Consider the following 25,827-nt stretch of genomic DNA (forward strand, 5'->3'; position numbering starts at 1 on the left):
CATACTGGACAGTTGTATCGGTGCAGGACCTTTAGGAAGGGCAGTGTGGCTGAGAAGAGGGCGCTAGCAAAGAAGGCCAGAGTGTGCTTTAAGTGCCTGGATCCACATGATGGGTCTTGCCTAAGAAACTTTTTGTGCAGAAATGAGGAGTGCAAAAGGGGCGAGGCTCCATCGGATCATCACTACATGCTTTGCTTCAAAACGCAACCTTCTAGTGACACTGTGCCCACGGACAATGCAAAGGGGAGTGTTGCTAAGGGGGGAGCTAACGGGGAGAGTAAGAGGAACCCCCGGGGCCCAACGGCGGAACAAGAGGCCATGTTTGCTGAGGCAAACCTGTCACCAGAGCAGTTGGCTGTAGTTCGCAAAGCCATAACGAACAAAGTGTCCTCAACGGTGTGTGCGGACAGTGGGAGGCCAGAAGATGGCCCAGTTCTCCTAATGTTACTCGACGTCACGACTAAACGGGGGGACTGGGTGGGTGCTTTAATTGACCTAGCCTCGGACACGAATTATGTTACCCACCAGGCGGCAGAAAGACTGGGATTGGATGGTGAGCCCGTCACGCTGGTCGTGCATGGTGTGGGTGGGATGGAGACCAAGGTCAAGACAAAGAGGTACTCTGTGGGCCTGAAGGTGGAAATGGAGAAAGGCACTTTGCACAGTTACGACATGATCTGTTATGGACTTGACGAGATTGCCAAAGTGAACTATACAGTGGACTCAGAGCGTTTAGAGGGGTTCTTTCCAGATGAGGTCCAGCCAGGGGATCTGAGCCGTCCACTCAAAGTGGAGATGCTCATTAGTGCCCGAGAGGGTCGTCTCGCCCCTAAATGGATGGGGAGGTGCGGTGATCTTGTTCTATGGGACGGCCCACTGGGGAAGACCGTCAGTGGGGCGCATCCTGATCTGTGCGAGGATGTGGAGAGAGCAGCGCACACTCATTTTGCCTGGTCCATGAGATCGGAGACCGTAAGAGTCAAGATTCCCCAGGACCATCCAGAGCAAGGCAGTGTGAGGGTTACGACTACAGCTGCCTGCAACGCGGGGGTCGTGTCAGAGGGCATAGCTGATCCTGCAGACGAGGCTGCGGAGGAAGTGCCGTTGGAGGGCACGGCGGAGGCTGCAGAGGAGACGGTCAGGGTGGCTGCTCCTGCAAAAGAGGTCGGGGAGGAGACCTATGCCGGCCCACACTCTGGCACCATGCCGGTGTGGAGCGTCGAGAATAGCAGCCAGGAGTGCCGCAAGCTGCCCTGGGCCCGGACTAGTCACGGTGGGAGGCTTGGAATGACGGAGACGACTCCAGCCCGGTCTGGTCACAGTGGGAGGCCAGATGCAGCGGGGTATGAACGGGAGACACTGGTTCTGCCGGAGCTGCTCGGGGAGGACTCCGTGTGGCACATCGTGGGGTCCACGCCAAAAGCAGCTGTGGATTCTCTTGCCGTGGCGTCCGAGGATGGACTGCAGGAGTTGCGAGGAACGGTTCTCGGGAGCCAGGTGGACCTAACGAGGAGCCACATCTTATCTGTGCTCTGTGGGGCCGTGGGCTATGTCCGCAGAATTCTGCACATCTGGGGGCATTGCAGGACCAGCTCTCTGGGGCAGTGGGAGGCTGTGCTCTCAGGCAAGGAGCGTGAGGCGGCGGTCCTACAAATCTCTCAAATAAGAGGCCGATCGGAGCCAGGGCCAGAGTCCTGGAAGACTCAGTGGACATTATTACACCCAACTCGTTGCTGTTGGGCCGGGTGGGACCCATGGGAGGTACCCAGGGTTTGGATTTCCACCTACCCTTTCTGTCGACTTCGGGCAGTCCATCTTCGATGGCCAGGGAGTCATCCGGGACGTGAAAGTGCAGACTCGTCCGAGTCTGGCCATCAGCTGGTTCCAGATGAGGAAAGACGGGGTGTCGTGGCCATCCACCATCCTCCACAGAGACGTGCGGAGGCTGGTGGTTCTCATCCCATTTGAAGACCAACAATAAGTTGGGAAGTCCTCAGTGAGAATACCCATAAGGACTGGATAATTGTGTGTGTATTTCGTTTTCATTTGACCTAGTGGGTATTCCTTGAGGCGGCTGAGTGGTTAGAGGGTAAACCAGCACTCAGTGAGGGGCAAGGCGGTGGTGCCGACCTCCTAGATGTTAAAAGTAAAATATATTTGCTTCATAAAAGTAAACGTCTTCTTCTTTGAGTGCCTTCATACGGTTGGCTTTAAATTTTGAGGTGCAGCTCAAGAGCATGTTTATTGATGTGTGTGTTTATTGTTCGAGGACTTACGAGGTTATGTGTGGCCTCTTCGGTTTGCTAAACCTATAGCCCAAGTGGGAGGTGTTAGGTTTTATGCTATTTTTTATATAGTTTTAGAATTATATTTCACCTGTTTACAGGTCGAGGTGATTTATAGGTTATTTGTAGGTGGATAGGTCTCCCTAGTGGTTGTCAGGAGTTATTACATTTTACCTTTATTATTTATCTGTTTTATAAGTTTACAATCTTTTCTTGCGGTTATGGGACGGGAGAGTATTTTGTATATTTTAAGGGGATTTAGAGGTGATTTATTGATTAGTAATGTGTTCATGTTTCGACTGGGTTTTAGAGGTAGGACGCTCAAAAGCCGCCCTTGGGAGGGAATATTTTAATAGGACTCTGGAAGTACGTCACCAGTCCTTTATGCGCAGGCGCGTCTGTTACGTCCCTCAGTGCGTTGTTTGCTGTTTAAGAAGCCGGACGGTTCATTGGTGAGCAGAGACGCTAATATGTTATAAATGTGTATAATTGTGATGTAGAGTACTATTATTATGTTCATATGAGTGGGTTATACGGTCTGTAATGTGTTCTGTTATTGATGTTTGTGTTTGTTTGTTTGTTTCTGTGCTTACAGTAAAATAACCTGCCATTGCTACAATCGCCATTGCTTGCTGCTAGCTAGCTAACCCAGGCTATATACTAACGCCTCGTGTGTGGAGTACACGGGCTGGTCGTATAATATACTGTGCACAGTTTAGGTAGAAGTGTGTTTGTATGTGTATGAGTGTGTTTGGTAAATAAATGACAAAAAGACAAGGTTGTTATTTATTGGGTTTATTTGTAGTGTGGTTGAGTGGTTTTCACTGACAATCCGGATTAAACAGTACCCTGTGCGGAGGGGTTTATACAGGTTAAGGTAGTAAATTTTGTATATCCGTACACACACACACACACACACACACACACACACACACACTATGGTTTTCTTTTGCACACTTCGTGTTTGAATTGCATTGTTGTTGATACGTGTCACACAAATAAACTTTGGCTTTTTATTTCCTTGCCTAAACAGTAGAGGGCGTTGTTACACCATTACAGATATTCAGTAGACATCTCATAACACTCAGTTAGTCTCGGACACGCCACAATCAATCATTTCAAATGATGCTCCAAGCTTCCAGATACTTCCTCAACATCTGTCAACACTTGTCTTTTTATTCAAAGTTACCTCTACCAGAATTCATGTTAGCAACCATGAAATGAAAGTTAGCCTGAGGTCCTATTCACATTTGGACGCACTGTTTCGCGACCCTTTTCCCCCTCGTATCCTTTTCACCCAGTATCACAGGGCCAGGACTGTTAATGTGGAGCCCAGGGGCAGTCAATGGAAGTCACTGCAAAGTCACTGAGTCAGCTCACATCGGGGAGACCCATTATGCGGAAAATGTATGTGCCCCGTTGTACACACAATAAACTCCAGAATTAATGTGACTCTAAAAATTTACCCAGATTTTACTTTGCAGCTCTAGCTAATGAGCTATTCTCCATCATTTAATTCATGCCACAATACAAACGATCATGTTCTTTTGGAGACCATGGTGCATTATAGCCTGTTGCTAAACCTTTAAAGGACAACTGTCTTTCACTGTCGGCTCATTGTCATACAGTTATACATATTTATATCACATCCGCAGCCTTTATTTGCCCTTTATTTGATGAGGGGATTAATAAAAAGGACACAGAGGGTGATAACTGAAATCAGCCCTTGGGACGGTAGTGGTTGACCAATTAGCACGCTTTCACCACAAGAGACATCACTGTGGATGCGTCAAACATGGACACAAATCTATGATGACAAACGCGATTGAGGCGATCTGGGAATCGGAATGTCACGGAATCAAGTGTCCCTGAGAAAGACAACCCCTAACAGCTAAAGTGACACTGTGGATTTTACAGTGTAGATTGGGGTCCCAGAGATAACCCATTGTATACTCTCTTGGAGTTACAGACCCGTAATGGTCCATTTGGACCACTGGTGGACGTTGAGAACCTGTGCCTTAACCAACCTGGGAGCCAGGTGGTGCATCAGTCCTTGTGTACGGCTGGTGCGTGCTGCTACACCTGCTCTTGGTTGGATAACATAATGCCCAGGTGATCGTCTATCTTTAGAATGTTACAAATGGAGGACATGCTAGCTAATGACACAGGACAGATGTAAAACCCCTCCCATGGTATTGTGATCAAAGGGCAGAAACATTGCCAGTGGAGTCAAAGCTAGAAACAAACCTTGACGCCTCTATGTAACAGCATGCCATTGTGTAGTTATGGCATGATTTCCAAAAGGATATGTTTATGCTTTTATGCTTAAAGCTGCAATCCAGAACCTATTCTGCGATATACGTACAAGCGTGGGCTTGGGCTTGGAGCTATTTTGGATCACATCATACCACAAAGTATAAATCAAGCTTTAAAAGGACGACGTGCAGAGCTGTGTATCATCACCAGATGATATTGGTGAACTTGAAAGAAAATAATGAAAATAATAATTGAAGCGAATGCCAACTGCCTTTAGGCAAATTAAATGGGGGCAGACAAATGCTTTGATGACTGTGTCAGGAAAAAAAGGTGTAGTTTTAAATCTTCAAACAGCGTCAACGGTTGGGGTCAATAAAGTGTTGTGACATTGCTATGCCAGACAGTGTCAGAAACAGTAAAGGATGACAGGCAGGCAGAGCTTCACAAAGATTGATAAATGGTTTATGCAGGCTATCCCTGAGCAATGATATATTTGACAACATACCATGCCCTGGACTGAGTTATTGCTTTATTATATCACGCCCAGGTGGCTATACAGCCCAGGATTCTACCAAAATGTCAACATGGCTATGAGGCATGGCATACAACATTTACAGATATGAATAATGGATGTATGGATGCACAATATAGTGGATGTCATTTAGTGGCTGCAGCGGACACACAAAATTACATGACATAATTCACTGATATACAAATGGCACTCGCTCTGTTTAAGCAGTGGTTCTCAAAGCGGGGTCCTTGAGGGGGTTCCAGGGGGTCCCCAGCCAAACTAGTAAATATAGCATAAAAATCACTTTAACCACAAGTAGCGACGCATTGTGAGCTTGTAGATCTGCTATTTTTGTAAAAAAGAAATAGATATAATACTCGCGATCATCCAATATAATTAAGAAAATAAAATGTTCACACATCTTCTGCTCTGGGGGTCTCTGGCACAAAATCTTTTCAGATGGGGGTCTGCGTTCACAATATCAATTTGGGGGTCCTTGACATGAAAAACTGTTCGATAACCACTGGCCTAGATAGATTACATGATGAAGCCATGAAGGGTATTGAAAGGAATGATTGGTGTTGATGGATGGAGAGAGAGAGAGAGAGAGAGAGAGAGAGAGAGAGAGAGAGAGAGAGAGAGAGAGAGAGAGAGAGAGAGAGAGAGAGAGATGGATGGACGGACGGACAGTGGGAGGGACAGACAAAACACTGGGGACGACACAGGGTGTTCAGATCTATTTGTGTCCCTTTCCTGAGCCCCCCCCCCCCCTCATCCTGTCTGTGAAACCGGAGCTCAGGTTTGCACTTCAGAGAGCGGCTGCCTAGTGTGATAGAGTGCTCGTACTGGGTTGATAGTACACAGTACGCAACAAACACTGCACTGTTACGTTAACTCCGGAGTGTGCTGCCTATGCAGCAAACAGTCAAAACGCAGGCAAATAACAAATGTAATACTGTTAATAATTGCATATAATTTAATAGTCACAACACTAATTCAATGCATTCAAAACGCTAAATTTAATAAAACGAGGTTTTATTTATGTATTTTGTTTTATTAAATTCGCGAAAATTTTTCAAAATCAATTAAATCGATTAGTTCAAATAACTGTTGCAGCCCTAATAACCAATGCAACAAAACAAAAAAAGGTGCAGGCCATGGAAAACGTCCATGCTAGCGCTCACTTTTCACAGCAACAACACATTAAAAGCCCCACTACCACCCCCTAGAGGCCAAGCTGCTCCTAACACCCAAACCGGACCATAGTGGTGTAAACCGATCGACCCTGATGAAAAACAGCATGAATCATCTCAGCACAAGTTGAGCCTGCCTCCAGACATTATCATTTAATGATACAAATTAAGCTGTTATCACAATTGATGTCTACTATAACACATTCTATTCAGGGTATTATAGCATTCCATTATCAAGCCTCATTCTATAGTCTAGTTTCCCATAAAAAAAAGTAGCCTAAACTTAGATTAAATTTCCGCCGGCCCATTTGCGGAGGCAATCAACCTGAGCCTCTATCAAAAAGACAATTACCCATAAATCTACGCTGTAAAGACTGACCCTGAAAATGAACTTGGATATGTTTCCTGTTGCTGACGCGAGAGGTGATATGTGCGTGCACGCACACACACACACACACACGCATGCACACACACACACAAATACCAGAGCATTTGCACAGACACACACATGCTCTTGGACTCTTGATGTTTGTTGAATTAATAACAATTCCTGTCTCTATGATGGATAAATTCCCCAATGACACACACACACACACACACACACACACACGCACACGCACACACACAAAAAAATCGCCCTCAGTGTTCAGTATAGGCTCTTATATATGACATCCGTGGGTGATATATGTACAGGACTTTTCTGCTTTGCCTCACACATTCACACTAATCTTAATAAATCCATCAATACCAGTCCTCATTCATTTCATTACCCTTCATGGCTTCATGTAACATCTAGGCCAGTGGTTCTCAAACCTTTTCATGTAAAAAAAACCAAATGAATATGTATTTGTCCGCAGACCCCCATCTTAAAAATAGTTTGTTTAATAATTTTTCACACTTTTCAAGATTTATTTGAAATGAACAGATCTGCAAGTTCACAACGCATCACATCGCGACACGTTGTGAGCTTGTAGATAGACCATTGTCTAATAGCTGATGTATATAGGGGTCAAGGTGGTTAAACTGACTTTGATGCTATATGAACTACTTTTGCTGGGGCCCCCCTGGAACCCCCTCAAGGACCACTGGTGGTCCCCACAGCCCACCTTGAGAACCACTGATGTAGGCCAAAGCCTTCTGTGCAAACTGAGGAGAGGTACTGATCAAAGTCATAAGCTCAAGAGAAGACAGAAGCCTCACTATTATAGCCTTTCCATTGGCGCCCTCTTTTGGCAAGAAGTAGGAACTGAAACTAGAACCAGACATGTTTGTGGCCAGGCTCATTATCAGCAACACAGACAGTGCGAGTCAACAAATTACTACTACTTGATACTCTACGAGGATCTTAGTACCATCACAAAACTTGCTTAAACTTGGACTCTCACAGCACAACGGAAAGGGTCCTGGATGGAGTCTACACAAGAATGCTATGAATGGCACAAACGGCACATTGACGGACCACATCAGAAATGAGGTCCTCTATACGGCAGTGGTTTTCAACCCTTTTCATATCAAGGTCCACTATTTATTCGGCATTTGAGCCACGGACCACACTTTGATGAGATTTAGACTCAGATCCAGAACATTTTGTTGTCGTTGGATAAGAATTCCATGCTGTATTGACCACAGGAGACAACATGCCAACGTTGATCAAAAGAACAATTCTTAACAATTGTTTAATTGTTTAACAATAATTTAACTCTTGAGAGCATAAAATGAAACCAAATGGACCCGTAAGGGTCCATTTTCATTTTACGTTCTTAAGAGTTAAAGATCTATAAGCGTCCATTTGGTTTCCAACTCTCCATCATTTAGCTTGGGACCGCCTGGAAACCCCTCAAGGACCACTGATGGTCCCCGGACCACTGGTTGAGAACCACTGCTTTACGGGGGACCTACCACGGGTCACAGACAAAGTCAGAGAGAGAAGGCTGGTAGGGCACTGCGTCAGGCACCCGGAACTAGCGGCAAGCCAACTGACACTGTAGGAGCCAACCCAGGGGAAAGCCAGGCAAGAAGCGCACCACCTACGTAGATGCACTGCGGCGCGACAGCGGCGCTAACAACACTGTAGAGCTCAAGACCCTGATGCTAAGACAGGAGGGTGTGGAGGGCAGCGATTCAGGAGTCCCGAGTGGGTGTTGGCTCGACCGCACTCTTGCATCGTAGTACTGTGCAAACTTCTGTGACAGTGCTGCAGCTTACCTGAGAGTCTGTGCTGCTTGGTGCTGACCCGGTTGGTGTTCTGGACGGCGCAACACAGGTGGAGCATGGCGAACATGGTGAGGATCATCACCACGCTCTGGAAGAGCAGGGTCAGCTCAAACTGCTTCCCAATCCTGCAGGGAACCAGTCAAAAAGAAGCAAGCGGATGCAAATTAGCACGGAGGTTCTCAAAGTGGGGTCCGGGGACCCCCAGGGGTCTTTGAGGGGGTTTCCTGGAGTCCCCAGCAAAACGAGGAACAGTTTAATCTACTGTATCTGTGGATCTACTGTATAGGCATCAGCAAGTTGCAACTCACTTGCCAGCCTATGCAATCAAACACTGGGTACCAAGATTACAAAGAAATAGGAAGCGCAATCAGGGGTCATCACCATGCTTGCTTGTGATGGACATTTTGATCAATATTTTATTTTTGTCACGGACATACAAAATAACTGGTCAATAATTTTACCAGAAACCCAAATGACTAGCCCTTAATGTAAACTAATGGACGTCTGCATGAACACTAGTGCCACAAACACTGAGTCAATAAACGATCTATAAGCTCACAATGAAACACATCTGTGACGTGAGTGCTAATTCAAGACGGTTAGAACAGAAGGGCCCGCTCTGGCCCCCATTAGTCACATTATGGGCATGAGAGTTGCCAGGTTCTGGAAAGAAACAAGCATCCAGTGTTAAATCGTTCGGCAGTAGCGCTAGCCTCTCAGGCTAGCTACTCTCATGTTTGACTATCATGAGACTCCACAATGACTAGCAGTAGAGAAAAAAACAACTTTGCATCGGTTATAATAGACGAATCTCCCTAACCCACGCGCTCCCATTATGACAACGGAGGGGGTTTAAAAAATGACGACAGGGGAATCGATGGAAAAAAAGAACGCCACTTTTCACGTCAATAGGTGAGTAACGAGACATCAAAGACAACACTTAATTTGTCCGGTATTCTCCTTTAATGAGCATGTCATCCCGACACTTTACGGGACACCAAAATCATTCAAACAAATTCTTTAAAAAAATTATTGTGAATATTTACGATGTTTTTACACATTATAACCAAAATTCAAAATGTGCCACAGACATGGACAAGTCTTGCCACGGACACGTTTGTCTGTGTACGGACATGTTGATGACTCTGAAATCGAGTCCTATTCTATTTTATTCTATCCCTCCTTATCGGCTATCAATGATGTGACACATGGCCTATGAGTATTTCCAGGCTTATGCATTTAATCACAGAATATTCCACCGTGTGATTCAATACCGAATCTATTAAATGTCCTCTCCCTTTGTCCCATTCATAAAAATGACCTTATGCTCTCCACAGTGTAAAACCATTTTAGAAGAAGTCTCACTGTGGTGGCTCTGAGCCAGGCTAGATGGGTGCATTCTATCATCTCATTTCATTCTGTGATTCCATTACCGTTTCACCATCCAACTTAAACGGAGATATGGAGTATGAGTGCACTGTGCTCCAAAAAGAGAAAGAAAGAAAGAAAGAAAGAAAGAAAGAAAGAAAGAAAGCTTATTAACCACTTAAACCCTATACCTACAGTAGTTGACCGTGGTCCCTCAGGGCTCTATACTTGGTCCACTCCCTTTTCCCCTCTATTCCAAATCTCTTTGCCAAATGTTTGCCCCAGAATTAGAGTTCTCAACGGGCCTGAAAATTAAGGCTCGGCCCTAACTGGGCCCTTACTGGGCCCGGCCCGAACATTTACCATAATGCCCGGTCTTTCTATGCTTAATGTCCTCAAAGTCACGCATTTAACAAGCTTTGAACTGAGCAGATTGGACCTTCAGTTCCAGAGATAATGGCCAAAACATCTTGAAAACAGCCACTCGTTGTTTGAGTTCTGGCCATTTTCGCCAGTAATTTTTTCATAACACGGGCTAGGAAGGTCGGACGGAGACGAACTAGAAACCTGAGTAAAGTTCAATTTGAGCAGCATCCAACGCATCCACTGTCATTTCCGTCTGCCTTACCATTCCGCCGCTAGGGTCAGTTGAAATGTATTTTTTGGGGGTAATAGATGTTATTTATTTATTCATTCATTCATTCACGAGGTTCGACCCGACTAATTAACAAACATTTTCGGCAGAATTTTAGAACTCTACCCAGAAAGGGGATGCTAGGGTTCATGTGGTTAACTAGACTAACAGCACTTTTCCCCTGCAAAGAAGGAACTGGCTCGACTCGACTCTACTCTCTTTACTCTTTTAACCAAATTAACCTTTAGAGAAAGCCAAGAGTTTAGCCAAGAGAAAAGACATACTGTAGCATGGAATGCAAATGACTGAAATCAGTTGTGGCGACAGAGAAATGTAACCCTATGTGTGATTGCTTTACTTGTGAGCTCACCAGAAGAAGATGCGCAGTATGTTGGCTACCAGCAGCACCAGGCACACCCTGGTGGAGAAGCCCTCAGTGTTGCCGCTCCTCTGGATCTCCTGGTACTGGGGCAGGTACGGCACGGACCCCCCGAACACCATGATGCAAGACGCAAGCCATGACATCAGCATCCAGGAAACCTCTGTCTCCTCCTCCTCCGGCAGGCCCACTCCTTCTGCGTCCATCACACACACGGAGACTCAGGGATGTTGAGGAGAAACGGTGGAGGGTGGGGGGGTCGACTCGCAACTGGGGACAGAACGGAAGAGTCAATTCAATTCAAAGGCTTTTTTTTAAGAGTCACTGAGACTAAGAGGTGTTTTACGGTATGACGTGTCGATTAGGAATTAACATATTCACACGCCGGGGGTTTTTGCTCTTACGTCACACTCAGGGGGTGGGAAACGCGTCGTAAGAGCAAAATGGCCACTGTGTGAACGGCCAATAAGGAGTGATCTAAAGGCCAGTCCACACCAATGCAACTCCTTGCAACCATTATCCCCAAATGGCACCGGTCTGCAACTGGTCAGTCCAGACCGCTGCAACGGTCTCTAAAACGGTTTTGTTGCAAGGAGTTGCATTGGTCTGGACTGTGGACTGGCCTTTAAGATGAGAATCAAGAGGACATCACCACTCTGTCCATAACACACACACACACACACACACACACACACACACACACACACACACACACACACACACACACACACACACACACACACACACACACACACACACACACACACACACACACACACACACACACAACTAGTCATTGTGGAATTTGGGGTAGGAACGACACTCGCTCCGCTGACTCTTCCTTGATACTGTTATCTGTGTGGCACAGAGCGGGTATCTGACCATAGCAGTGACAAAGGGGTACATAATTGTTATTGTTAGCCGTTATTCCACTTTCCTTTCAGCTCTGGCTCTGTAGAACTACAACTTCTGTCTCATTTTGAATGGTGGTCCGATAAAAAACTACTTTCCTTCATTTTATTCTCATATAAATCTCTGGAAATGTCACGCCACATTATGTCCCAGCAGTAATCAACAGACGGATCACACCTTCCTTTCCTGGATATGTGTGGCTTCCTGCGAGAGCAGGCTCTCTGCTATGTAAACAAAACACTACTGTATGTGACCTACATAGTTCTGTTTTGCATGCAGTGAGTGATTAGACATAGTGAAACAGGAATTATTGTGGTAATAGTTGTGTAATAACTGACGAGAGGTGACCAACAGCTGAAAAGTATTTCAACTGTGTTAAACCGCCTTTCTATTGCGAATGACTTTGTAAACAGGTTGTCAAAAATGCGAACAGTCTTGGCTACCAGTTTGAATGCTGAACTCCTCTTTTCCCCTACATGTTTGGTCAGTCTGGTAAAAGAACAAAAGCAAACTGAACAAAATATTATTTGAAGAAAGGTCCATTCTGAAGTGATAAGTACACAGCTTCGGCTAACTTCCTCTAAGGGAAACTTTTAACCGCTTGAACACTTCTCCCTATTCTGGGGAAAACATTCTGTGAAAATTGCAGATCTATACAAGCCCAGACCACATTGCAACGCAGCATGTTGTGAGCTTGTAGGTGTAGAAGGAAATACTAGCCGTCAGACCTAGAGCCCTGGAGGGCCCTGGTCAACTAGGGTTTAAAGGAGTATTTCACTTTAAAACACTTCTGTTGTCATTTTAACATGTGCACCCCAGACAGTTTTAAGTTGCTTGAGTCAATATTTTAGACTTACACCTTGCAACTTACAAACTGTGTGAGAAGATGTCAAAATGACCCGAGAAGTGTTTTAACCACTTGAACCCCAGCATGCCCCATTCTGGGAGAACATTCGCCAAACATAGCCGATCTACAAGCTCACAACGCGTCACAGCACGACGTGTTGTGCGCTTGTAGATCGGCTATTTTTGGCGGAGAGATTAAGGTGTAGACGGAAAAAAGCTGACATGGTACAGTACCTCCTAGACTGCCCCAACGCTCCTGATTTCGTGTATAGAGGGGCGGGTGTATAGAGCCGGCGAGAGACTGCGCCTGATCCCATTGGTTCACCGATCTGTCCGTCAACCCCCGCCCCGTTAACGCAACATTACGAGCGACGCCCACTGCACTCTGGTTGGTTGGGAAGTGAAACACTTCCTCATACCGAGTACACCGACGGGCTGGGCCAGGCTTTTATTTTTTAGCAAAACTAAACAATAAAAGCCTAGAGATCGAGGCTAAGTACCTCCCAATGTCCCCCCCCTGTATGAATGAATGAACCATTGTAAAGCGCTTTGAGCACTTGGAAAAGCGCATACAAATGCAATTCATTATTAACTCAGGTCCGCTTTAGTAAGAATAAAGGGTTTACTTTAAGTGGCTGAAATGAAATACCCCTTAATACGTGCTTAAAGCACACACATGATGTGTGTTGATAATGCTCTGGCATATAGCAGCATATCAGAGTCACCAACAGACTCCTGATATGAAACCCTCCATCCAAGTGAAGAGCGAGAGAGAGAGAGAGAGTCAGCGAGAAGATGAGCAGTGTCTTATTACCCTTTTGACATCTGCTGCTCTGCATAAGTCAGCTGCATAAGATGACAATATTTCCAACAGGGAAAGGTTGCATCAAGCATATCGTCTCTGTCGGGTGAAAACACCTCATATGGCCAAAACGGTTACTTTTCAGGATTGAAATTCAAAAGTATAAAAAATAGCAGATCTACAAGCTCAAAACGCCACGTTTCGAGCTTGTAGATCTGCTATTTTTAATACTTTTGTCTGACGCTGTAGCATGATTAAGTAGGGCATTAATTTACGAAAAAACACAAAAAGTTAAAATATGGAGATAAGAGGTTTTTGCCTGACAGCAACAACATACAGTAGAGTATCCTACATGATAAACTGGTTGAAACCAGGTGAAGGTTATAGCAGCAGGACATGTGATTCTGTTAATACTAACACTTCTGTGACATTCATTTCAGAGTCAAGAGGCAGTTATTGTCTTTTTGAGCCTCGATCAGTTCTGTGGAACTTTTATCAGAGGCTCATTCGTAATCAGTGGTGGAAAGTAACTAAGTACATTTACTCAAGTACTGTACTTGAGTACACTTTTGAGGTACTTTAGTATGTCCATTTTTATATCTCTGCTCCACATTGTACTTTTTACTCCAATACAAGTATTTGAAAACTTTAGATACAAGTTCATTTGCAGATTTAGATTATTAATACAAAACACACATTAACCATTTAAGCCTTTACTTTGTCTATTGGAAAATAGCAGATCTACAAGCTCACTATGCCAGGCATTGTGAGCTTGTAGGTCTGCTATTTTCAAAAAGGTTTGACAAACTTTTAGACATGTGAATACTTTTACTTTGGCACTTTAATTACATTTTCATGTTAATACTTGTGTACTCAAGTAACAGGACTTTTACTTTCTACATCTTCTTTTTTTACAAGTTTCTTAAAGTTGAACATTACTGAGATACTTTATAAGCTGGCACTCCCTCTCTGTCTTGTTAAATCCCCAGTTACACTACAGTGAGTACAGTAGACTGACTCACCTTGTTTGGATGTGTCAGATAGTTCTGGTTACTGAACAAGCAGTTATGCAAGCATAAAGCAAAACATAGCTTAGAGGGGCCAGGCAGTGCTATGTCAACATGTCTGAACTTATAACTTACACAGTGGTGGAAGAAGTACTAAATGTTTGTAGGTAAAAGTATCCATACTGCAATGTAGAAATACTCTGTTACAAGTAAAAGTCCGGAATTCAAAATGTACTTGAGTAAAAGTACAAAATAATTGGTATCAAAATGTACTTAAAAAGTACCAAAAGTAGAAAGTACTCAGTATGCAGAATGTCCCATTTCACAAGTTTTGAAATGTATACAAATCTTTTGAAAATAGCAGATCCACAAGCTCACAATGTGTCGCATCACGACGCATTGTGAGCTTGTAGATCTGCTATTTTCAAATGGCCAATATGCATATAGGGCTGAAGTGGTTAATGTATGTTTTCGTAATAATAATCAAAATCTACAAAAGTAGTAACTAAAGTTTTCAAATACTTGTAGTGGAGTAAGAAGTACAATATTTGCCTCTGAGATGTAGTGGAGTAGAAGTAAAAGTATTTAAACAAACTTAAATACTCCAGTAAAGTACAAATACCTCAAAATTGTACAGTACAGTACTTGAGTAAATGTACTTTATAGTTACTTCCCACCACTGCTTACACATTTCGCTGCATGAAACTACAGCAGCAGCAGTAACACATGAAACACAATGTAACCCAATGCGACCACAATGTCTGGGTCTATTTATACTGTCATAGCACACATATCAAATGTACCTACAGTACAGTAACCTCAGTTGCCATATGGAGAAGATATTGCACTATGTCTGCAATGCACAACATTTGAATACAATCGGATATAGGGATACAACGATCAGTCTTAGGCAAAACGTAAATGATTTTGTACTATAAAGCAGCCTCTATTCTAAGACATAATAAAAGGTAATAATTTGGCAAAATACCGGTGTTTGTCTTGCCTGCTTGCACTCCGCATCCTGATGGGACATGGGGGAGGGTTACCCATGCCGTTTCAAGATGTTATCGTAATAATTAATTATAACTATACGGCTATTATTATTATTATTGTTCATGTCCAACTCACCTTGTGTTCACATTCAGAACCAGGACGTCAGACGCAATAAATAGATCATAAAAACACGCAACAAAAATAAAAAGTTCCGAAAAAACCCTGAGAGATCGATCCAACTTTTAAATCCGCCAACTCTCTCTCTCTCTCTCTCTCTCTCTCTCTCTCTCTCTCTGCCAGGAGTCAGGACTCAGGAGGAGATCAGTGGTGCACGCATCGGTACGTGCACGCGCGCGCTAGTAGGAGAATGGTGCACGTATCTGTATTAGCCTTGGATCAAGACTATCATAGATGTGACAGTGAGTCTGACTTTTACTTTCGTATCTACGATAGTCTTGGCTAGGACCCCCCAGTGCGTTCTGCACTTTTACCAGTAAAGCCCGTACTTAAGTTCTCCCTATATGCACAAAAAATATATATATATATAAAAGGTGCTTACCTGAATAACCCAAATGTTAACTCACGCTTCGGAGTCTTTGTGCAATGTATTAGTCCATATTTTGCAATAAAGAAGTGTTTTAATCCCGTCTGTGGTCGAACGCTATTTCCCCCCTCGTTTACTTCCTGCTTTATATTGAGTGTAATACCGGCTTTCACCGGATGCGCCCCGTCTCAACAGCCCATTGAGGCACAATAATCCGACACAGACGGGATTAAAAGTGACTATAGTCTAACTCTGAGTTGATGGTTTATCATGTGTGTGGCTATTGTTCTTGAGGTGATAATTTATTTATAACAATCCCTGCACTTCTATGGTAATAAATAACATTGAAAATGCATCTAAGGCTAAAAGCAGCCCCGAAGTGGTTGAGTTACAGGGTGATTAACATTAGAAACAGTAGAAAATCAGTACAAAGCATATTGTAAGTGTACTCTCAGTGTTACTGTGAAACTGGGCCTGAGTGGGCCCGGGCGAGTTTGTGAGGGGCAGTAATTTTTTTTACATTAATTAATTATACGCGCGTGCGTGCCGTGCGTGTGGGAGGAACTATAGGGGGGGAATAGTTATAGTATACCCTCCCAAAACATCTAGAACACACCACTGATTAAAACACATATCTATTGAAAAATACGGCCTAATACATTGCACAAATATTCCGAAACGCGAGTTAACATTTGGGGCACCCGCCACCCGGGTAAGCACCGTATATATATGTTTTGTACATGTACGGAGAAGTACGGGCTTTACTGGTGAAAGTGCAGAACGCACTGGGGGGTGCGCTAGCCAAGAAGACTATCGTAGATACGAAAGTATAAATCAGACTCGATAAAATACATGATACATCTATGATAGTCTTGAGCCAATGCTACATCAGGTATTTACGTGCACGCAAGCGATCGGTGCGTCGCGTCCACGCGCGTGCGTGTACCGATGTAGAGTGGGTTATATTGTGGATTGAGAGCTATGATTGAGAGTGGGAAGTGGCATACAAGCACGCACACACACACGCACGCACGCGCGCACACAAACACACACACACACAAACACACACACACACACACACACACACACACGGAGCCTCACTCTCCACGAGAGCTATCGTGGAGAGTTGGCTAGTACTACTACACACATCGTCTCTCAGTCTCTCGCTCTATTTACATATTACATCCATGTGTAGGCTATATTCATTCATAATCATTCAGCTCATGGTTGATCGCAGAATGATGACTCTGTTGTTTTACAACACAAACAGTAAACAACAACATGCACGGATGCACGTGGTGGTGGCGGGTTGACCAGCAACACTCGTGGAAGCCACGAGATGCCAATCAGTGTTAGTGAAAAATAAAAAAAATAATCACCATTGGAAAGAACTCAGCGTTCTACACCAGTGTTGCCAGAGTTTGCGAAAGAAACAAGCAAGCAGGTCTATGAAAAGAAGCCCAAAAGAAGCGACGACAAGACATGAGCTGCACTTTAAACATAATACGTTGGCTATTTTCAAAAAAAAAGTCTTGGGGGAAAAGTGAAACATTTTGAATATTTTTTAAAACATTCTAACAACACAAATCTGGTATGGGGGTCCCTTGCACAAAATATTCGGTGGACAAATACTTTTGGGGGTCCTCAATATGAAAATGTTTGACGACCACTGGTTTAAACGACATTAGGAAACAAGCCCAAATAACCGCAACCACCAATATTTACAAGCAATTTTACAGAAAAAACAAGCCCAAAGTCGCTTATAGTAAGCAGACATGGCAACACTGTTCCACATACCTCCTCTACCGAAACCCCGCGAGACTTGTGTGCGTGCGTGCGTGTGTGTGCGTGCACGTGTGTGTGTTTGAGGAAAACAGCTGAGCTGCTGCTGCTGCTGCTGATGATGATCAGTGTTGCCATGTCCGCTTATTATAAGCGAATTTGGGGCATATATTTCTGTAAAGTTGCTTGTCAAAATTGGTAGTTGCGGGTTGGGCTTTTTTCTAAAGTGTACTTGCTTACTTTAGGCTTGCTTAAGATCTACAGATCTACAAGCTCACGCTGTGAGCTTGTAGATCGGCTATTTTCAATTTGCCAATGCAAGAAGTTAATGTTTACAAACACAAACCACCGTCACTCTCCAGTCTTAAACCCGTCTCTATGTACAGTCTGACCCCTCAGGGGCTGTAGCGTCGAAAAGGGGGCGTGGCGAACTTTTGGTGACGCAACGTTGGTACACCTTATAGGTTTAAAGTTCTCATGTGAACCAAGTTGCTTCTTTTGGGCTTGTTTTCCTAGACCTGGTTGCTTATTTCTCTCACAAAATATGGCAACACTGCTGAGCTGCTGACACCACAGAGCTGAGAGAGAGAAGGAGGGTGGTTCCATTCTACCATCTAGAGAGATACCTCATACACACATCTATATCATACCTTCACAACACACACAGCACGTTTTCATCTCGGTTGTTATTGATCACCAATTATCGATCATCGTGTATCAGAGTCATCAATGGCCGAAACGGACCCCAAGTCGGTGCAGGATCTGACCAATGTGGTGAGTCGTGATTAGCTATAGCTGTAGGCTAGCCTAGCACACTTTTTTTCCACACATTTTTTCGATGAATTGAATACACAGGAGGACCCACATGGAAACAAGCCACAGTGCTTTCTTGGGTTTAATCCTTTTTACCATCCTTTTGTATAGAGCTGTAACTCTGTGCTTTAAAAAAAACTGTTAATAGAGTATTCAATCAATCAAAAAAATAAAATAACACTGGCCCATCACAGTCAGATCAGCAGCATTCATGCTAGCATGCTAACAGGCTAGCATGTATTTATGTTTTGTTTGTTTATTTTGACCAAGGAGGGACAATCATGCACAATAGATTTATTGCACCTGAAATTGCTAATATCCAATTGAATATCTGCAGCAGACTGTCCCTATAGACGTCCTCATCAGTGACACAAACAAAACATTGTAATTAAACATACAATAAGACAAACATTAATGTAACAGGATGCCAGCTAACCCAGTGAGTTGGGGGTAAAAATGCACCAATCATGCATTCATTTCTATCATAGTGTTTTTGTGTTCATTAATAATCAAATGGATGTGTTGTTTGATCGTCTCTTTGCACGTTATATGAAGGTAATGTGAAGGTAATGTACAGTGTTGCCACGTTTCGCGAGAGAAACAAGCAACCAGATGTATGAAAACCCTAAAAAAGCGAGCCCTTTGCCTTTTAAACATATACATTGGCTATTTTAAAATAGCCGATACAAGCTCTGAGCTTGTAGATCAGAACATGTGGAATACTTCTGACACCAATCTTGTATGGGGGGGCGTTCCTGCTGGCACAAATATTTTTGGGGGTCTGCAGACAAATGCATATTAATATGGGGGTCCTGGACATGTTTGAGAACCACTGGTTTAAACATTAGGGAACAAGCCAAAATGAGCAACTACAGTACACTTTATAAGCCCCAAAAACCGTAACCACCAATATTTACAAGTAACTTTACAGAAAAACAAGCCCAAAGTCGCATGTAATAAGCGGACATGGCAACACTGGTAGCGTGTTGGAATGCTACTGCATGTACCCCCACCCCCGCACACGCAATGTTTATACATTAATTAAGATTTATAATTTAGGCATACAATTAATATAATTTAATTCCATAGATAGTAATTGGCTTCACTGACATGTATTGTCTATCACCAATTAAATTATGCAATTTGATCTGTGCAGGAGAGAGATATTGCCTTCCACACACAATGTTTGACCATGTTGCCATGGAAATGAAGCATAGCTCAAATAAATCACCACTAAAGTCACGACTACAGTTCCTAAATGAATGCAGTGGTTCTCAAAACTTTTTAGTGTCAAGGACGGACCCCCAAATTAATATTGTATTTGGCCACGGACCCCCCATCTGAAGCGAGTTTGTGTCCGCCTGGCATCCCCATTATACAAGATATATGTTGTTAAAATTCTAGTAATTCTAAATGTTTATATTGATTTTTGTTTCTGTCGAAAATAGCCGATCTACAAGCCCAATGCGTCACGATAGGCTTGTAGATCGGCTACTTTGAAATGGCCAGTGTATGCAGGGTTAAAGTGGTTAAACTGATTTTTATGCTATATTAACAAATTCTTCTGGGGACCCAGGTGGGACCCCTGGGGGTCCTTGAACCCCACGCTGAGAACCACTGCCTAAATGTTCTCCTGTCTTTTAGTTCTGCAGTTCTCCTTTTCCATAACGATGAAGTGTAGCATTGTTGTCAGGGAAATGTTCCGCTTTGGTGTAAGCATACATCATGGGTGGGGTGTTTGGACTCTTAGTGGGCTGATGATGGTTACCATGACAATTTAAAACACCATCATGCTCTGATTTACCATTCCATTAGCAGCTTTGAACATTAAGATGATTATCTGAAAAGCAATCTTTTTCAAGCAATTGTTATAAAAAAATGTTATACCAGGGAGCAGGGCTGGGCAATAGTATCGATATTATATCAATAGTGATATGAGAATAGATATCTGGGGTTTTAGGATATTGCGATGTCACTTAAAAAGGTAGGGCGAAAGGTTTTGTTAAAAGGTTAAAGCACTATTTCTGATAGTAATCATTGCTATAGGCATAGGGTGTTCAGTAATAGGAGTCTGTCTCCTGTCTCTCCAGCTCTCAAACAGAAAATTCATTTTCAGGAGGGTTGCAAAATTTCAGCCAATCAGCAGAGTACCCATTTTATCAGCTTCATTTTTATAGTGTTTCAATTCTGACTGCTCATTTCTTTGTCATTACTTCCAATTTCAATTGTTTAATCTGTATCCTGTCTGAGTTCCCTACCCTGATTGGATAAAATTGGTACAAACACACCATAGCAACGATAACTATCAGAATAGAGCTATTTAACACTTATTTTAACCAAAGAAAATCACTTACCCTACCTTTAAGCCCTCTTTAATAAAAAATCACACCCAGTGTGAAGAGAGTGGTGCCTTTCATGAGTTCATTTCGTTAGTTACTTTTTACAGACTTTGATGACTTCAAAGTATTTTTACTAATTTTAAGTACTTTAACACATTGACTGCCAAGATATTAAACATAGTTTTCTATCCCCGTGCCGGCGTATAATTACCTCAATCCGATGATATTTGAAACGCCGTGGAACCGACATTGTGTAAAAAAAACACACGGAAAAAGTTTCCTGTGAGTAGACGGAAGGATCTGTGTATCCATGGGAACAACAAGTTTCCAACCGTGATCCGCCATTTTGGAGCTTTGGTCCGCTGAAAACGGGTGGTTTTCAATGGAAAAAAAAGAAGTTACAGCCGTTTTTCTGAAAATCCCATCATTGGGGCGGATGGAAGTGACGTTTTTTGGAATGACGTCACATCCACATTGTTCTTCTCTGAGAGACGATCGATCATTCCAAAGCTGTGTTAGGTCGCCCCTTGTGGAATTTTCCCCCAAAAATGTAAAAACGAGTTCTAGGCAATCAAGCGATGGATTCTAAAAACGAGTTGACTCGATCTAGGCAATCAATGTGTTAAAATGTTTTTACTGATTTTTACGTGTTTTTACTAATTTTAACATATTTTAAGTATTTTTACTCATTTTAGGAACTTTAAAGTATTTTTACTCATGTTAAGTATTTTTACTCAAAAGTGTGTGTGTGTGTGTGTATATAATTAGTGTAACTGGTTGCGTCTTTGTGTTGCAATCAGCCGCAGCTGTTGAGGCTGTGCTCAAACATACAGAGGGGCCGTGCTCATACACACAGACACACAGACAGACAGACAGACACACACACACAGACAAAGTCACTCCTTGGAGTGGCTAGCACCACTCAAAAATAATAGCAACTAGCAGACCTACAAGCTCAGAACGTGTGCTGTTTTTTGAGTGGTGCTAGCCACTCCAAGGACTGACTTTGTCCGTGTGTCTGTCTGTATGAGCACGGCCTCTCTGTATGTTTGAGACCAGCCTCAACAGCTTTGGCTGATTGCAACACAAAGATGCAACCAGTTACACTAATTATACACACACACACACACTTGAGTAAAAAATACTTAAAATGAGTAAAAATACTTACTTTAAAGTTCCTAAACTGAGTAAAAACACGTAAAAATCAGTAAAACCATTTTAAAGTACTTAAAATGAGTAAAAATACTTTGAAGTCATCAAAGTCTGTAAAAAGTAACTAATGAAATGAACTCATGAAAGGCACCACTCTCTTCACACTGGGTGTGATTTTTTTTAATCAGTACAAGGTATTTGATTTTGTCCTTTTCCTATTCTTGTGGTTTCACTCCTAAAACACTCCTTGTGGTTTCACTCCTAAAACACTCCATGTGTTTGTTGTTCCTCAGGTCCAGACACTGCTACAGCAGATGCAGGATAAGTTCCAGACCATGTCGGACCAGATCATCGGGAGAAATATCCAAACACAAATGACGATGCTCTAATCAGTGCCTACTAACTGAATATCGTATTGGTGCACTATCAATATTGATTTAATTTCTTACTGTATGTTAAATTTCTTTTACTCCCTTCCCTGCCTCACTCAAGATGCCTTGCCTTTCGCCAGGCAGTTAGTTGTTTATTATCTGCCTGTTAATAAAAAATAAATAATTGCAGAAAATAGCTGATCTACAAGCTCAGTTGTGAGCATGTTCACCCCAGAAGGAGGACACCGGGGTTCATGTGTTTAATTGACAGAGTTGAATGAAAAGCCTTAGTTGATCTAAAAATAGAATTGATCTAAACATAATTATGTACCATTTATGTGTGAGTTATGTGCCTTAACTGTGTCCACTTGATGAGATGAGCACACGCATCGATGACCTGGAGAAGAACATCGCTGACCTGATGACCCAGGCCGGAGTTGAAGAGATCGAAGCGCCGCCAGAGAAGCCTAAGGAGGGTCAAGGGTCATAATGAAGGTGACAAGGAAGTGTTAAGGACACCGCAAACCTCATGGATTACGGATCATCACAACACATAAAGCATAGACCAGAAGAGTCCCAGTGCACAGGAAAACCCTGGGTGTAAAAAAAATCAGTATTATCGCCACACATGCAACCTCACATTCTGAGCATACCTTAGTAGAAAATAAAGTTATTTAGTTAAGAAAATGCACTTTTGCCTAGGTTTAATGTAAAATATTTTGTACAGGGCTTAAAAATGAAGGAAAGGTTTCCCATGTCTACTGTAGACAATGGCATCCTGCCTCTCTACAGACTAACTGCAGTGAAACATATGCTGTATATACTGTACGTAGGTGTACTGTACTGCATGACCATTTGTGCTTTTCTCTGTCCTGTAGGTTGCCAAGTAACAAGGCATGAAGGCGGTCCTATCTTCAGGAGCAGCAAACTTTTCCTTCTAAACATGAACTATTATTGATTTGGTGTTGTGTGAGATGCTTTTTTATATCGACTGTTGTAATAAATGGTTACAGTTCCTATAATGTAGTGACTTGAAAAGGTAGAACTTCATTTGTAAACGATAATAGTATGATATAACACTCTTTGGAACTTTGAATCCTTTATGTGCAGGGATGGAACTATTTAAATGGATGTTCAAATTGGTTGCCCTCACTGCATCACTTTTTATGACATCTCATCCAAATACTGGCTTGTGAGGGCTATGTTGATACAGCCAGGAAGACTGAGAAATACAAGCCACCAGCTAAAAGGCCAAGTTAATATAAGATGAGAAACTTTGGAAGATAGTCACAGATGCAAAGTGTCTGCTGTATTCATCCCTGATTTAAAGGTGCTGCAAGTGGTATTTCTTTTGTTAGAAAGGGGTTTTTGTTCAAGCTCTATCATTTTTCTAGTGTGTTCGGTATCAGGGATTTGTCATTTTTTCCAGCTCTTCAGCAAATGCAATACATTTTCAGGTGGGCTACAGATTTAATCCAATAAAGATGATTAGCTTGTGTTCCACTTCCAATTTCACTAGTTTATCCTGTAAGCTTTATCTCAACTGATTAGATGAAATTGCTATCCTGACCTGAAGATGTTTTGAGCTGGCTAGATGAGGAGACCCCTGTGAACACACTATAGCAATGATAACTATCAAGAGCTATTTATCACTAACAACAAATCACAGCACCTTTAATGGTGGCCACCAGAAGCTTGTGTAACTTAAATGCGCTCTCGGTGCCAAGTTATGAGATGCATTCCAAATCTGACTGATTTTGTTCTATTAAAAGTAATTTAATAAAAGGTTTTTTGTCTCATGTGTTACAGCTAAACTTCAGTTACCGCATGTCTGCACACTTAAACTCTCATAAATGTCCTACTTGGCTACTTCATCATACAAGGGTGTCACTAGCAGATCGGCACTTTCGGCCATCCAACAGCAACGATATGTGAGAAATGAACAGTATGATTGTGCTTTATATTCAGTCAAATGGCATTTTGCTATTGACAATTGCAAGGAAATGTGCCTTTATACATCATCCCTACCTCCCATTTGCAGCTGAGATAGTGTGAGAGAACATGTATGGTGAAGTGTGGCGGAAGTGTGGCGGAATGTCGACAGCAACAAAGTACATTTACCCAAGTAATTGAAACTAAGTTTCTAGGAAGGGTACATCATGAATTAACCACTTCAAATGGTGAAAATATTAAGGTGGTCCATACGTTTCTGTGTCAAATGTTTGGTGCAGATTACTCCGAAGGGGTTTTCAAAAAATGAGTTTTTCATAAACTGAGTGTATGCCTGGAACCTTTTATGAGGGAAACAATGTTGTACACAGCAAACTCAAACACCAAATCTAAAAGACATTAATCCCATAATAACTTTATTCAACAAATTGGAACTCATGAAACAAAAATAAATGTACACAGAAACTCAAAGGGCAAATGTAAAAAGTGCTGACAACATGATACAAAATAGGAACGTAAAACAGTAGAAAGTATGAAATTAAATAAATAATAATTCACAGCAGGTGATTAACAGTTATCACCCCATGCCCATGTGCACATACAAAGCCTCGAGTTAACTCATCTCCGTTTCACCATCTCTGGCCACTCTGAACAACCCCAACAGTTTGTTTTTGCTGGGCAAATATCGAAGAAGAAAAGAATAGAAGTTAAACTCCATCTTAGAGAGCTGGAGTTTAGTTCATGATCAGCCACTAATAAAAGAGAAGCAGACTGACATTTAGAACTCAAAATCTGCCTCTGTCATGTCGAGGGCCCACGCGAACTTCTCCCTCTGGGTCTTATTGTAGATTTTATCCACAGGCACCTCCATATTCTTACACCTGTATAGGAAGACCAATGACCAAACATCGTCACTGTTGGGTGGAATTCTTGCATGTCCAAATCTGTTGCTTTCAGGAGTAATAGAGAATGGATCCAAAGTTAATTGGATCCATTGTTAATACTCTTGTTAATACTTTTCATTGGTTCAATATTTATAAAGACCAGACACACAGAAATGGCAGATCTACAAGCTTGTAGATTGGCAAATTAATAATTCGTCATAGTAGTCATTTTATTATTGTGTTTCTATTTGTGCAAACTGTGATTTCACCACTAGTTTGGGGTGATTGATCAAGGTAACAAAACAAACTGCCAAGTGTGTCCAGGTAGCTGATTCTGGAGGTGTGTGTGTGTGTATGTATATGCATGCGTGTGTGCATGCGTGTTCTCTCACCAGGCCACACTGATGCGTGGGTCCAGGTAGTTGAGTTTGGAGGTGCCCAGGGCGATCTGCTTGTTCTCCTCCCGGTCGGTTGCCTGCACCTCCATCCTCAGCAGCTGCTCTTCACAGCGCTCCACCGCCTTCTTCTTACGCTCCACCAACCTGGTGGACAACGGATGTGTGTGGGTGGACAAGATCTTTAACCCATCTGT

The 25,827-nt window shown here is 42.7% G+C and overlaps 3 protein-coding genes across 5 annotated transcripts in view; 1 reads left to right on the top strand and 2 right to left on the bottom strand.

The window, feature by feature from the left end:
- Positions 1 to 15,667, bottom strand: part of LOC308092079 (solute carrier family 66 member 2) — a 144,261-nt gene extending 128,594 nt beyond the window's left edge. The window contains exons 1-3 of one of the 2 annotated variants that reach the window (XM_080437878.1): positions 15,536 to 15,667; positions 10,832 to 11,110; positions 8,451 to 8,584 (exon numbers count right to left, since the gene is read on the bottom strand). In XM_080437878.1, the coding sequence (XP_080294004.1) occupies positions 8,451 to 8,584; positions 10,832 to 11,046 (349 nt within the window). In that variant the 5' untranslated portion in view covers positions 11,047 to 11,110; positions 15,536 to 15,667. Of the gene's footprint in view, positions 1 to 8,450; positions 8,585 to 10,831; positions 11,111 to 15,395; positions 15,431 to 15,535 lie in introns of those variants that run through there. The other variant, XM_080437879.1, reaches the window with a different exon arrangement.
- A 2,629-nt stretch (positions 15,668 to 18,296) lies between these two features.
- hsbp1b (heat shock factor binding protein 1b) lies at positions 18,297 to 24,181 on the top strand. 2 transcript variants are annotated; one of them, XM_080437175.1, is made up of 4 exons: positions 18,297 to 18,500; positions 22,324 to 22,390; positions 22,770 to 22,909; positions 23,279 to 24,181. In XM_080437175.1, exons 1-3 carry the CDS (start codon positions 18,456 to 18,458, stop codon positions 22,889 to 22,891), a joined length of 234 nt encoding a protein of 77 aa, XP_080293301.1. In that variant the 5' UTR covers positions 18,297 to 18,455; the 3' UTR covers positions 22,892 to 22,909; positions 23,279 to 24,181. The 2 variants fall into 2 exon arrangements, with proteins under 2 accessions (XP_080293301.1, XP_080293302.1); XM_080437176.1 differs by having other exon boundaries at positions 22,770 to 22,896; positions 23,280 to 24,181.
- Positions 24,182 to 25,114: 933 nt separating this feature from the next.
- LOC308092244 (DNA topoisomerase I, mitochondrial) overlaps positions 25,115 to 25,827 on the bottom strand; it is a gene marked incomplete at its 5' end in the record, with an annotated part of 55,137 nt that continues 54,424 nt past the window's right edge. The window contains 2 exons of the mRNA XM_080438089.1: positions 25,115 to 25,232; positions 25,628 to 25,777. Coding sequence (XP_080294215.1) covers positions 25,130 to 25,232; positions 25,628 to 25,777 — 253 coding nt within the window. The 3' untranslated portion in view covers positions 25,115 to 25,129. The remainder of the gene's footprint in view (positions 25,233 to 25,627; positions 25,778 to 25,827) is intronic.

The sequence above is a fragment of the Gymnoscopelus braueri genome, assembly GCF_963280865.1.
Source record: "Gymnoscopelus braueri genome assembly, chromosome: 9".
In the NCBI taxonomy this organism is placed as follows: Eukaryota; Metazoa; Chordata; class Actinopteri; order Myctophiformes; family Myctophidae; genus Gymnoscopelus; species Gymnoscopelus braueri.

What these genes read in the sequence shown, in the direction of transcription:
- hsbp1b (XM_080437175.1), top strand. Translation starts at nt 18,456, where the DNA reads ATGGCCGAAACGGACCCCAAGTCGGTGCAGGATCTGACCAATGTG. An exon ending in TGCAGGATCTGACCAATGTG is followed by an intron (nt 18,501 to 22,323) that starts GTGAGTCGTGAT and finishes GTTGTTCCTCAG; the next exon opens with GTCCAGACACTGCTACAGCA. An exon ending in GGACCAGATCATCGGGAGAA is followed by an intron (nt 22,391 to 22,769) that starts ATATCCAAACAC and finishes AACTGTGTCCAC; the next exon opens with TTGATGAGATGAGCACACGC.